The sequence below is a fragment of the Neofelis nebulosa genome, chromosome 6 (genome assembly GCF_028018385.1).
Source record: "Neofelis nebulosa isolate mNeoNeb1 chromosome 6, mNeoNeb1.pri, whole genome shotgun sequence".
Taxonomy (NCBI): Eukaryota; Metazoa; Chordata; class Mammalia; order Carnivora; family Felidae; genus Neofelis; species Neofelis nebulosa.
This window is the reverse complement of record NC_080787.1, coordinates 66,916,920-66,929,149: the sequence shown is the minus strand read 5'-3', so window position 1 is coordinate 66,929,149 and position 12,230 is coordinate 66,916,920. Positions and strand designations below refer to the sequence as shown.

Here is a 12,230-nt window from a genome sequence, read left to right as displayed (position 1 = left end):
GACTTCAGTAACTGCCTACCAACATTTCCTTTCTTATTTATTTATTTATTTATAAAATGTTTATTTATTTGAGAGACAGAGAAAAGAGAGTGCACATGTGAGCAGGGGAGACGCAAAAAGAGAGGGGGAGAGAGAATCCCAAGCAGGCTCCATGCTGACAGTGCAGAGCCTGACATGGGGCTAGATTGAATGAACCATGAGGTCATGACCTGAGCTGAAATCAAGAGTTGCACAGCTAACCCACTGAGCCACCCAGGTGCTCCTCTTTTCTTATTTTATAAAATAAATATTCATATGACTATTAGTCAAAGCTACTTTTTGTTCCCTTTCTATTTATATTGTGACCTTAGTTATTAATATATTTTTTATTTTTTGTTTCAATCTCTTTCACTCCCTTAATAGTTTCCTGATCTGTGTTTTTACTTTGTTTAATCTTCCATCTCAGTGGTCTTTTATATTCTTGCCCTGCAAAATCGATCACATACAATATAACCATTCACTATTTATGCCTTCTTTTAGCTTTTGTGATAACTTCATTATAAGGCCAATTTCCCAAATTAATGTCACTAGAATAAGTGTTTATTTCTACTTTTCTCATTCCAAAATCTTTTATGTTTTTTCATAGTAAATAAAAAGTTTTATCTCTTATAACTATTTAGTCAACAAGTATGCACATGGGGGTCATTATTATCAGGCACTGTCCTTGTAGCTAAGAAAACTGGGCATTAAAAAAATGGGCACTAAAAGCTGCCCATTCTTTGTGTTCACTATTATAAACAACTTCTATTATCTCTTCCTGAAGATATTACTGAAGAGATTTTTTGACATCATCTCATTTATACACACCATTCACTTTAAATATTCACTTTTTATTTTTTCATTAAAAACAAACAGTAATATACAAAACCCGATCTTAGGCATGTGTACAATCTTACACACATTCATTTGTACTTTTTAAAACAGAGGAGAGAAACAAAGGGTTAAATAACTGCTCCTAATCCAAAATCAGTGTCTGTGAGATCAGCATCTGTGGGTCAGCAAACAGTAAGCACCTTCTCTGTGCTCAGTGACTTAACCCCAGTGCTCATAAATCCTCTCTGATTAGTGCTTACTTCTATTTCCTCTTCTGACCATTTCACTTTTTTTTTTCTTCTTCTTTTTTTTAAGTTTATTCATTTTTCTTTTTGAGAGAGACAGAGAATGATGGGGGAGGGGCAGAAAGAGAGGGAGAAATGGAATCCGAAGCAGGCTCCAGTTCTGTACTGACAGCACAGAGCCTGATGCAGGGCTTGAACCCATAGACCGTGAGATCATGATCCAAACCAAAGTTGGACGTTCAACTGACTGAGCCACCCAGGCGCCCCTCATTTTTCTCTTCTTATTCAAATTTGTCACTGGTTTTTATTTTACTGTTGGAATGGACAGGGTTTCAAAAGCTTGATAGAATTTCACTTACTGTTGGGCCAGGAACTCCCAGCCCTGGGGGACCTCTGTCACCTGGGGAACCATGGACACCTGGGAGTCCTCGTTCACCCTGTGCAATGAGAGGCTTCTGTGAGTGCGAGGGTCAGGGGACAAAAAATTTCAGGCTGTATTTTATTTTTAATTCTTTAGAAATAATCTATGATATTTTTATACCTTTGGCCCACGTGGACCAGGTGCTCCAGGATTTCCATCTAATCCCTACAATAAAAAAAAAAGGAGATAAATACATTTCTTTTTCTAAAAACATTAAAAGCATCTTAGAAGTTATAACTCAAAAATGTTTTGTTGTTCTTCATCTTTCTTGAATAAACCCTTTTCTATAAAAGAATAAGGAACAGGAAATACAGATTTCCACCAGGTTATAGATTTTTGTATAGTTACTTTAACATATAAGATGTTTTCATTTTTAGGGGAGGTGGGTGGGGGATGGGTGAAATAGGTGATGGAGATTAAGAGTACATTTAATCATGATGAGCACTGAATAATACAGGGAATTGCTGAATCACTGTATTATACACCTGAAACTAATATAACACTGTATGTTAACTACACTGGAATTAATATTTAACACTTAATAAAAAAGATGTTTTTACCTTTAAAATAAGGCATCTAATACTGAGAACTATTTATTATCAATAATTAATATAAAAAGTCAAATAGGAGGGAAAAAAAGGCATGTGAAATAGGCTTATTGGTTATTTAGACTTTTCAGCTATTCAGTTTTTGTTATGTCCTGGAGATAGCCTGGGCCACAAGGACATTTTCTGCATATGACCATCATTGGCCATGCCTGCAGAGCCTCTGGAAAGAAAATTTCAAGCAGCTCTTCTGTTTTAACATAGCATCCTAGGAAGGTTTATGATTTAAAACTAGTGTATCTTACTAGGCTCCATAGATCCCTAAAGAGTTCATGCAGAAGATTCAGGGAGGCCTATGAATCTTTCAAAAATGTATGTAAAATGGGTATGTGCATTTTCTCAGAAGAGAGCCCTTTGCTTGCATCAAATTTCCAAAGAAGTTAGATCTCTTATCTAAAGAACAAGATGAATATTTTGTTTTCTGCAGACCTCAACTTATTCCTATACTTGTGATCTGAACCTGGGAATACATGAAGGGTAATTAATGAACTTTCAAGGGAAATATCAGTAAAAGGGCTGGTACTTACTGGTTCCCCTGGCAGGCTTTTCCCTGGAGGACCAGCCTCACCTTTGGGACCTGGAAGTCCAGGAGGACCTATAATCCCACCTGGATCTCCCTGAGGAAAAGAAGATTCTTATGTTATTGTTCAGGTTCATGGTGGGAGCTATGGAGGCAGCAGTTTTCATTGCTTCAAGTTGTAGCCAAACTTCATTTTCTCACTCATTCAGCCCTATTTATGGAGGGCCTCATTCATGTCAGGCACTGTTCTAATTATCTTAGGTGCACTTAGATTTTGTGGTGAGGTATGTTACAAGTTTAGCAGTATCATGCCAAATGTATAAATATATGTGTGTATAAATGTATGCACAAAAAGAGCATCTACTCAGAAAGTTCTTTAGATGATCTTCATGTTTTCTTTAAGTTCCTTTCCAGTAATGCTTCAACAATTAATATGTGTCTGTACGTCCCCTGCACAATCCTGGCAGCCTTGTGTTATCCTTTTGCCGTACCTACCCACCCCCACCTCCCAAATCGCAGTGCCCTTCTGATCCTCTGTCTCTCCTTCCCACCTAGCTACTCAATGCATAAAATGTATACCTTTTCTCCTTTAATGCCTTGCTTTCCTGGGATACCATGTTCTCCTGGCAATCCCTAGAAAATTCAGAATTAATGGGAAAGAACAATTAGAATATCTCTTGTTATGAGAACATATCTATCTGTGAGTCTTTGTCATGAGAACAGAATTGTAACATGTAAACTATAAGAGGATGGGTTGGTTTTGGCCTGTTAAAAAGGAAAACACATTGGTGAAAATATGTGGTTTGTTGTTTCTTTTTTTTTTTTTTAATATATGAAATTTGTCAAATTGGTTTCCGTACAACACCCAGTGCTCATCCCAAAAGGTGCCCTCCTCAATACCCATCACCCACCCTCTGTGGTTTGTTGTTTCAAGTGAAGTAGCCTGGAGGTAATGGAAAAGAAACTAAGGGAGAATTGAACCAAATGCCCCATTCATATTATCGCCAAGAAAGGGTGAAGGGATGGTGGTTGGTAGCATCACAGCACTATTTAGAACAACAATGGAGTAAACAGGAAGATATACCCTTATTATGTTTGGCAACAGTGGCTCTTTCCCTTTTGATTTTATTCTCTTTCTTAGCTCCAATTACTATCACTTCATCTCACTCTTGGTCACTTATGGCTCCACCTGTGCCACCATCATTTTATTCTTTTCATGAGATCTCTCCGTGAGGTACACCTATATTGGTTCATTAAATGGCTTGGGGAGGGGGGCGGGCGCAAGAAAAAGCTTTGCCCACAAACTGAATGTTCAAAGTACAAGCAGAACAAAGGCACTGAAAGACCTCTGGAGGCGCAGTCAAGAAGCATAGAGAATACAGCAAGAGGTCATGGGACTGTTCCCAAGATGATAGGAAAAGGAGAGATTCCAATAGTTGCATAGAAAGTGCTGGAATTGTGGCTACATAGAGATAAGTTTCCAAGAAATTTTGGCCAAGCATTTCTGTTGTTATGCTCAAGTGAGGACTGATGGTGAGTCTTAGCTCCCAAGTGCCTAGAAGGCCAGGCTAGGGAGGTTGTCCAAGGAACAAAAGTCTTAGTGGGGGAATCGATAGAAAAATGCATTTAAAGGACAACAGATAGACAGACAGACAGACAGACAGAGAGACAGACAAACAGAGGATAGTGAGACCACTAGAATTAGGTTCTAATGCAACCTGAGGACCATCTTCCAATGGCATTATAGAAATATTTTCTGCTAAAGGATTTGCTCTTTTTGGAGGCTCTTGCAATTAAACAGTAACAGAAGCTTTGGAAGTGCCTTTTTTTGGACAGAGAATTGAGCCAAAGTCATGCATAATGAAAATGCTTTCTTTCTTTCTTGGTTTTCCTTATTTCTTTTGATGTTTCCAGTCTTCGCTACTGTTGGTACACCTCTGACAAGCATGTCCAAAATGATGACTTAGTTAACCTGACTTCCAAAGACTGATTTATTAGGCTAATGATATTCAAAAGGATCTCATATGAATATATGAAGGTGCTAGCAGCCTTCCTGATAACCCCTGACACTAGGTTTGATCAGTCTTGGCAGTAGATGTGACCCATGTCTTTGGAAAAGGGGGTACAACTCAGTCACATGAAAACATGCTGACATTCTTTAAGACATCGATTTAATTCCCACATATCAAAGAGACCTGTATTTACTATACATACAATATCTCCTGGTGGTCCTCTGGGTCCCATAGAGCCTTCAGGTCCTTGCTGACCCTAAAAGAAAGGTGATATGTAGTTCAACTTTGTTAAAAAACAGATTGTCCTTGAATATATATAAAACATGGTATGAACTTCATCTGTAGAAAGACGGGCTTTCTACCATCCTACCTTCTCTGAATAATTCTGAAATGTGCTTTGGGCTGACAAAGATAGTTTGAAGATGTTCTCATTTAAATGGGTCTTTTCCCACCAGCAAGTGAGGCCATGATAACCTCCCTCACCCATTGGTGGGAGCGCATCACATAAATCTCTCCTGCACCTCCCAACAGCTGGTCTTTCTTGGGACACCCCTGTGGAATCCCACATGGGGAACTCAAGCATCTCAGAGCTGCATAATTTGGGCTTACAAATTGAATCTTGAGTCCTGTTCATTTTAAGGATATAGTTCAGGGTCATAGGTTTCGCTCACATTATTTACTCATAAAGGGTTTAGGGATGCTATTGTGAATATGCTTTGAAAAAGAGTTTAAAAATCTTACTGTGAACCAGAAAGCACAATTACTATGTGTGTAATAAATGCAGCCAATAGGGGGGAAATCACCATGGCAACATGATAAAATCTCTGAGAACGTTTGTGAAGAAAATGAGTGACACACCAAAGCACTTTGTTTTGTACAGAAATGGCTATAACTCCAAAATTATTTCCTCTTTAACTCAGTTATTTCTTATATACCTTTAGTCCTGGACTTCCTATTAAACCGGGGGCACCAGGATCTCCAGGTTCGCCCTAAACATGTGGGTGGGAAGGACAGTGAAATGGTTAATGTAATCTTCACAATCTCATTAGGTTGGAGATGCCATAAAGAAGGTTATGAGATTACCTTTATTCCCTGTGATCCCATTATCCCAGGTTCTCCCTGTAAAAAAAAACAAAACAAAAACAAACAAAAAAAAAACAAAAAAAACACATTTATGTAATGCTTAAACTCAGATGGGGATGAGCATCTCTAATACTTGAATTCGTCTGCATTTCTACTAATTAACATAGAATAAAGGGGGAGATTATGGACAGCATGATGAAGTCAAGGAGGGGGTCACTCTAAAACATGATTTAAAATACTTATTGATACCAAGTAAATAATAACTCCTATTTTCTTTCTTCTTTATAATAGTTTTCTCCCCAGTATCCCTTTTGACTCTACAATCATATCTCATTAGCAATCATTGCATTCTCTACTTAGCTGACTTTGTTATGATTTGCCACCAGCTCATCCTATATCTCAGAGAATTAAAACTTCAGATGAAGAAGGAAAAGAAAGAGTGGAATTTAAGTTTATATGTCATGGTGATTCTACTATTGGGTATATGTACTTAATGAAAAAAAAAAACAAAAAAATTAAGGTTACATAAAAGAGTACAATATTGGTTGTAATGAGTTTGCTTTTCTTATTTTCATGACTTATTATTGATCCTTTTGATATAATCAACCCATAAATTTAATTTGTACCATTTGATATTGATAATTTAATTTGATAAATTTAATTTGTACCATTAACAGAATTTTTGAAAAAAACTGTATCTTATATTTAAATTTTATATTTTAGATATATTAAGTGTGTACCTTTCAAGACATTCATGTCCCATTACAAACAGTAATGGTTAAAGAAAATATACATTACCTAAGCCAAATGGTAAAGTGCCATCAAATGATAAAACTTAACAAGGTTTAAAATTTCTCATTTATCAAAATAAGAGTAAAAAATCACAAAGGAAAAAGTAAAATGCTCAGAGAGGTTATTTTATCAAATCTGTTAGACTCCACAGTAAACATACCAGAAATCAGAGAGAGAGAAATCGATGAAGTAGAAAACACAAGATAGTGATAAAACATCTACTTACTCTATCTCCCTTTTCACCTTTTGTAAAAGCTTCCCCCTAGGAAAATGGGTAGAAAACAGAAGCAATTATAAACACTTTTGGAAATAAACTCTCCAAAACTGGATATGGATGAATCCTGCAGGCCAAACTCAGGCCTCTGTCACAAAAAAGTCCCTGAGATGACTCAGAATGTCACACAGTCTGCTTGCGCAGTTTAAAGGGAGCATATGAGAATTAATTAAAAAACTCATATTCCCAAGTGAACAGTAAGTTAATCATTCTAATACTATTTTGAGAATCCTGAGTGGAACAAATTGGAATGCTGCCCAAGGCCGAAGCTTCCTTTTTCATGGTTCACATAGAAGCTGATCACATTCTCTCTCTCCCTGCACCTCCTCCTCCCCCACCCCCCACACACATATTGAGGCTTTCTCTCATTAGCTTTTCTGTTCCTCAAGTCACATGTATGCGATTTCATTTACTTTTCACAACAGTGCTGTGAGGAAGATATGGTCCCATTTCAAGTATGAGGAAAGAGACTCAGAAAGGTTCTGCGTAACTGAGTTATTTCCCCTAAAATAGCACTCACCCATTTTATGTCTCCTTGTTTATCTTGCCTATAAACTCTGTGAATGTAGGGATTTAATTGATCTCAACTATCATAGTATATCTGGTGTACTGTTGGTGCCCAGTAAAAGTTTATTAAATTAGAGAATTTAAAGTTATGCAGACATAACAGTAATAGCTGATGTTCATTAAATCCTCATAATGTATCAAACACTGATCTAATCACTGTTCTAGTTCCTTCTTATGTGTCACTGGGGTAGGTACCATTAGAACACCCATTTACGGATAAGGAAAATGAGGCACAGAGAAGTTAAGTAATTTCCCCAAGTCACATAGCCAGTGAGAGGTCATTCAGGATTTAAACCTAGACAACCTGAATTCAAACCCAGGCTTTGGTTACTCATTCTTATTTGATTTGTAATTTGATTTACTTATTATTTGAAATGAGTGAATTGACAATAAGATGGAAACCATACATCAAAAATTTTTTTCTCTTGCATATGAAAGTCAAGAGAAAACATGAGAACCATAGGTAAATAATACTACGCTTAAAGGTCCTCTTAGGGACTGCTAGTCTTTTAAACAAATCACTAATGGGAGATAAGTGGTTAGTAAATAAACCTCTGTGGTTTGCGCCTCATGTCCTATGTGCTCAGGACTAGAGGGCTCACCTTATTCTCTTCCATATTTCCCAGCAACCTTGCAGTTACCCGGGGGCAGGCAGCTGGTATTGGCAATGCAATGTGAGCAGATGTAACATGTGTTACTGCAGGCTGAGGTAAGGAGGAGCCCAGTCCTGATGTTCCAGTCCCACTTTCCCCACAGTGGTGACTGAGAAGGTTGTGTATATCAGATGGCTGAGTTACATGGGGGTAATCAGCCTGGTACCTGAATGCAGTGAGGGTCAACACCCACTCCTCCCAACCCAACCATGCTGGGCATGCAGCATGAGCAAGAGATAATCTTTCTTGCATTAAGCCACAGAGATTTCAGGGTTAATGTGTTACCTAGCATAACTTAGCCTACCCTGTTGTGCCCCATATCTAGCCAACATGATTAAATCTCTTATTTTTGGTTGGTGTGCTGGGTCGCTCAGCTGGTTAAACATCCAACTCTTGATTTCAGCTCAGGTCATGATCTCACAGTTCACGAGTTCAAGCCCCACATCGGGCTCCGCACGGCCTGCTTGGTATTCTCTCTGTCCCTCCCCTGCTCACACTCTCTCTCTCAAAATAAATAAATAGAGCTTAATTTTTTTAATCTCTTATTGGTTAATTGCTATACATTAAATCAGAGCATTATTTATAATCTTGTCTTTCAGCCTTAATTCAAAAAATTCTATTTGATTTTTAAGATAAGAGATGATGTTATTTAGATATAAGCATGGGCCACATTGCTTCTATAACTAAGCAGTTTGCTTATATCACATTGCTTATATCATGCTTATTTAGAGCCACTGTGAATCCATATTGATTAAAGTAACAGGTTAAAAAAACAATAATAAAAAAATAAAACCAGGAGCCTGGTTATTTCAAGACTTGATATTTAGTCCTAGCTCCAATGGTCACTATCTGGGTCAAGTACCTTGCCTTTTAGAACCTCTCTTTCTTTATCTGAGGTTTAACCAGATGATCTCTTTTAAGTATATTTTAGCTCTGATATGTTACACATAAAGTTATATTCTAAATGTTTAGTAGGGGGGGGAACTGCCATTCAGGATAAATGGTTCAGAACTCAAATCTGTATGAAAATCATTCCTCTTTTTGGGACTTTTGGTGATTTTGCTAAGTCAGGTCCAGACTCTGTTCTGGAATAGAGTGTGAGAGGGATGCCTGGGTGGCTCAGTCGGTTAAGTGTCCAACTTTCAGCTCAGGTCATGATCTCATGGGCTGTGGGTTCGAGGCCCATGTCGGGCTCTATGCTGACAGCTCAGAGCCTGGAGCCTGCATCAGATTCTGTGTGTGTGTGTCTCTCTCTTTGCCACTCCCCAACTTGTTCTCTCCCTCTCTCTCTCAAAAATAAACGAACATTAAAAAAAAAAAAAAGGAAAGAAAGAAAGTGTGAGACCACAAAGGGCTAAACTCTGCATAACATTGTAAAAATGTGTTTCTTTTATGTGGGGGGCAGAGAGGAAGGCAGGCAAGATCTTAAAGTAGTTCCCCCTCATCTGTGATTTCACTTTCCATGATTTGTCACTCACAGCCAACTGCAGTTTGGAACCAGATGATCCTCCTTCTGAGGAATCATCATGTCAATAATAGCCTAACACTATGTCACAACACCTACATCATTCACCTCACTTCATCTCTTCACGTAGGCATTGATGATTTCACTTCATCACAAGAAGGGCGAATGCAGTACAAGATATTCTGAGAGAGAGCACATTCACATAACTTATCACAGTATATTATTATAATTGTCCTATTTTACTATTAGTTATTGTTGAGGATCTCTTGCTGTGCCTAATTTATAAATTAAACTTTACCGTAGGTATGTATGTATGCACGTATATGAAAAAACAGTGTATACAGTTGACCCTGAACAACACAGGTTTGAATTGCATGGGTTTACTTATATGCAGATTTTTTAATAGTACAGTACTGTAAAATGCATTTTCTCTTATGATTCTCTTAGTATTTTCTTTTCTCTAGCTTCCTTATTGTAAGAATACAGTACGATACACATAACATACAAAATATGTGTTAATCAGTTGTTCATTGGTCAGCAGTAGGCAATTAGTAATTAAGTTCTGGGGAGTCAAAAGCAATATGTGGATTTTCAACCATGCTGGGGCTTAGTGCCCCTAACCCCCATGTTGTTCAGGGTCAACTGTATAGGGTTCGGTACTATTGGCGGTTTTAGGCATCCGCTGGAGGTCTTGGCACCTATCCTCCTTGAACAGGTGGGACTACTGTATAGGGACGTGGAATAATTAAGGGATTAAGAGGGAACTGGCAAAGAGAAAAGTTAAAAGGAAAAGAAGTCTGTTTCTCCTATGTAAGGCAGATAGGGCCAATGATAATCTCAGTGGGGTAGGTGGGCTGCCCCCAAACGTCCGTGGTGGGAGAGAAAGCCAGAGCGAATCTCCTAGAAGCTGTGAAGTCCCCCAACCATTGCTACTAAGAGCATGATCCAAGGGCCAACAGCATGAGCATCACCTGGGAGCTAGTGAGAACTGCAGCCTCTCAGGCCCCACCCCAGACTTACTGAATTAGACCCAGCATTTCAAAAGATCCCTAGGTGATTCAAATGCACTTTCCATTTGAGAAACACTGCTCTTAAACCATTCCAAGTTCCTTTTTTCTACCCTGTTTTTCCAATAGAATTTTTTCAAATCTGAAATCCAGGTCTGCCATGTGTCACCCAGTAGTTTAAAAGGTGAGTTTGAGTGTCCAAGCGTGGAGGGGAGACAGTGTAGACCTCAGAAGCAGTTACGAATGGTTAAGAGTTGTCAACAAATGTGGAGCATCAGGAATAGTTAAGCAGATGGAGGGGACCAATCACCAGGCTGGATTTGTGGAATGTGAGTTTCTCAGACATTCTTGGAAAAATGAAGCTGGGAAATCCCATGAAAGCCTGTCACTTGCTGCAGTTGAATATGGAAGCTGGGACTGGACGCCAAAGGCAAGCATGACCCCTACAGGGAGGACAACTTGCGTTACTTGGGTAACAGCATTGACTCTAAAGCTGCCTGAAAAATTACTGTCATAGACAAAGATGCCTACATTTTCAAGTGGAAGCACAGGGAAATTTTGGCTTTGTAATATTAAATACTGTTTCTGTTTGGCATGCAGGCATTTTAGTGACGTCTGCATTCACTATCCCTGGTAAACTTATATCCTTTGGTCACAACGGTAAGGAAGCAGGGAAAAGTGATTTTAAAAAAGTATTACACTTTTTTTCTTGTTCTTTTTAAATTGTTTTATTTATTTTTAATTAATTTTTAAAATTTACATCCAAGTTAGTTAGCATATAGTGCAACAATGATTTCAGGAGTAGATTCCAGTGATTCATCCCTTATGTATAACACCCAGTGCTCAAAAAAAAAATTTATATATATATATATATATATATATATATATATATATATATATATCTTTATATATATGTCTTTATGATATATATATATAAAGATATATATAAAGATATATTTATGATATGTATAAAGATATATATATGATATATATAAAGATATATATGTGATATATAAAGATATATATAGATAGATAGATATCATATATATATAAAGATAAAGCATTTAAGTCTGAGTCTTGCTGATTCTTACAGACTGCTGTGGGTTTTTGTCTTTGCCTTTTTAGCAGGATTTTTAAAAAGTTATTTTTGGACTAGTATTCACGTAATCTCTTTAGGTAGTCCTATTTGAGTATAAATGATAATTTAGGTTTTGTCCCCTTACAAAAGAATTAAGTTTTGAAAGAAAGTGGTCTCAGTAATACTGAAAAGCCACTTTGATCTTATAAAAACCAAGGAAGGAAAATAACTTCAGAAAGTATACTGCCAGCAAATAGATATAAGTTTTTAATTTTTTTGGATGTATTAGCTCCAATTTTTTGATATATTGACTTTATTATTTATTATAGTTATAATGTTTAGCTATGGCAGAGCAGCTTAGTAATTTTTAAACCCCATGTTCTATAATTAGTCTACCTAAGTGTGATTCATAGCTCTAACACACTAGCTATGTGACCTAGGGCAAGTTGCTTAACCTCTCTGGCCTCAGTTTCTTCATATGAAGAATAAGGGTGATAATAGCCTACCTATCTCATTAAAAAAAAAAAAAAAAAGATTAAGTTACTTAATGCCTTACATAGAGCATTTGCTCGAATATCTTATTGACTATTGTTTGCCAAGGCAGGGACAAACAAGGTTCGTGGAATTAGTGCTAATTAGGAAAAATACTTTTAATT

The 12,230-nt window shown here is 37.4% G+C and overlaps 1 protein-coding gene across 2 annotated transcripts in view; it reads right to left on the bottom strand.

The window, feature by feature from the left end:
- Nucleotides 1–12,230, bottom strand: part of COL19A1 (collagen type XIX alpha 1 chain) — a 350,374-nt gene that overhangs the window by 63,468 nt on the left and 274,676 nt on the right. For both annotated transcript variants that reach the window (XM_058734368.1, XM_058734369.1), the window contains exons 21-28: nucleotides 6,757–6,792; nucleotides 5,739–5,774; nucleotides 5,591–5,644; nucleotides 4,858–4,911; nucleotides 3,223–3,276; nucleotides 2,651–2,740; nucleotides 1,639–1,683; nucleotides 1,457–1,534 (exon numbers count right to left, since the gene is read on the bottom strand). In XM_058734368.1, coding sequence (XP_058590351.1) covers nucleotides 1,457–1,534; nucleotides 1,639–1,683; nucleotides 2,651–2,740; nucleotides 3,223–3,276; nucleotides 4,858–4,911; nucleotides 5,591–5,644; nucleotides 5,739–5,774; nucleotides 6,757–6,792 — 447 coding nt within the window. The remainder of the gene's footprint in view (nucleotides 1–1,456; nucleotides 1,535–1,638; nucleotides 1,684–2,650; nucleotides 2,741–3,222; nucleotides 3,277–4,857; nucleotides 4,912–5,590; nucleotides 5,645–5,738; nucleotides 5,775–6,756; nucleotides 6,793–12,230) is intronic.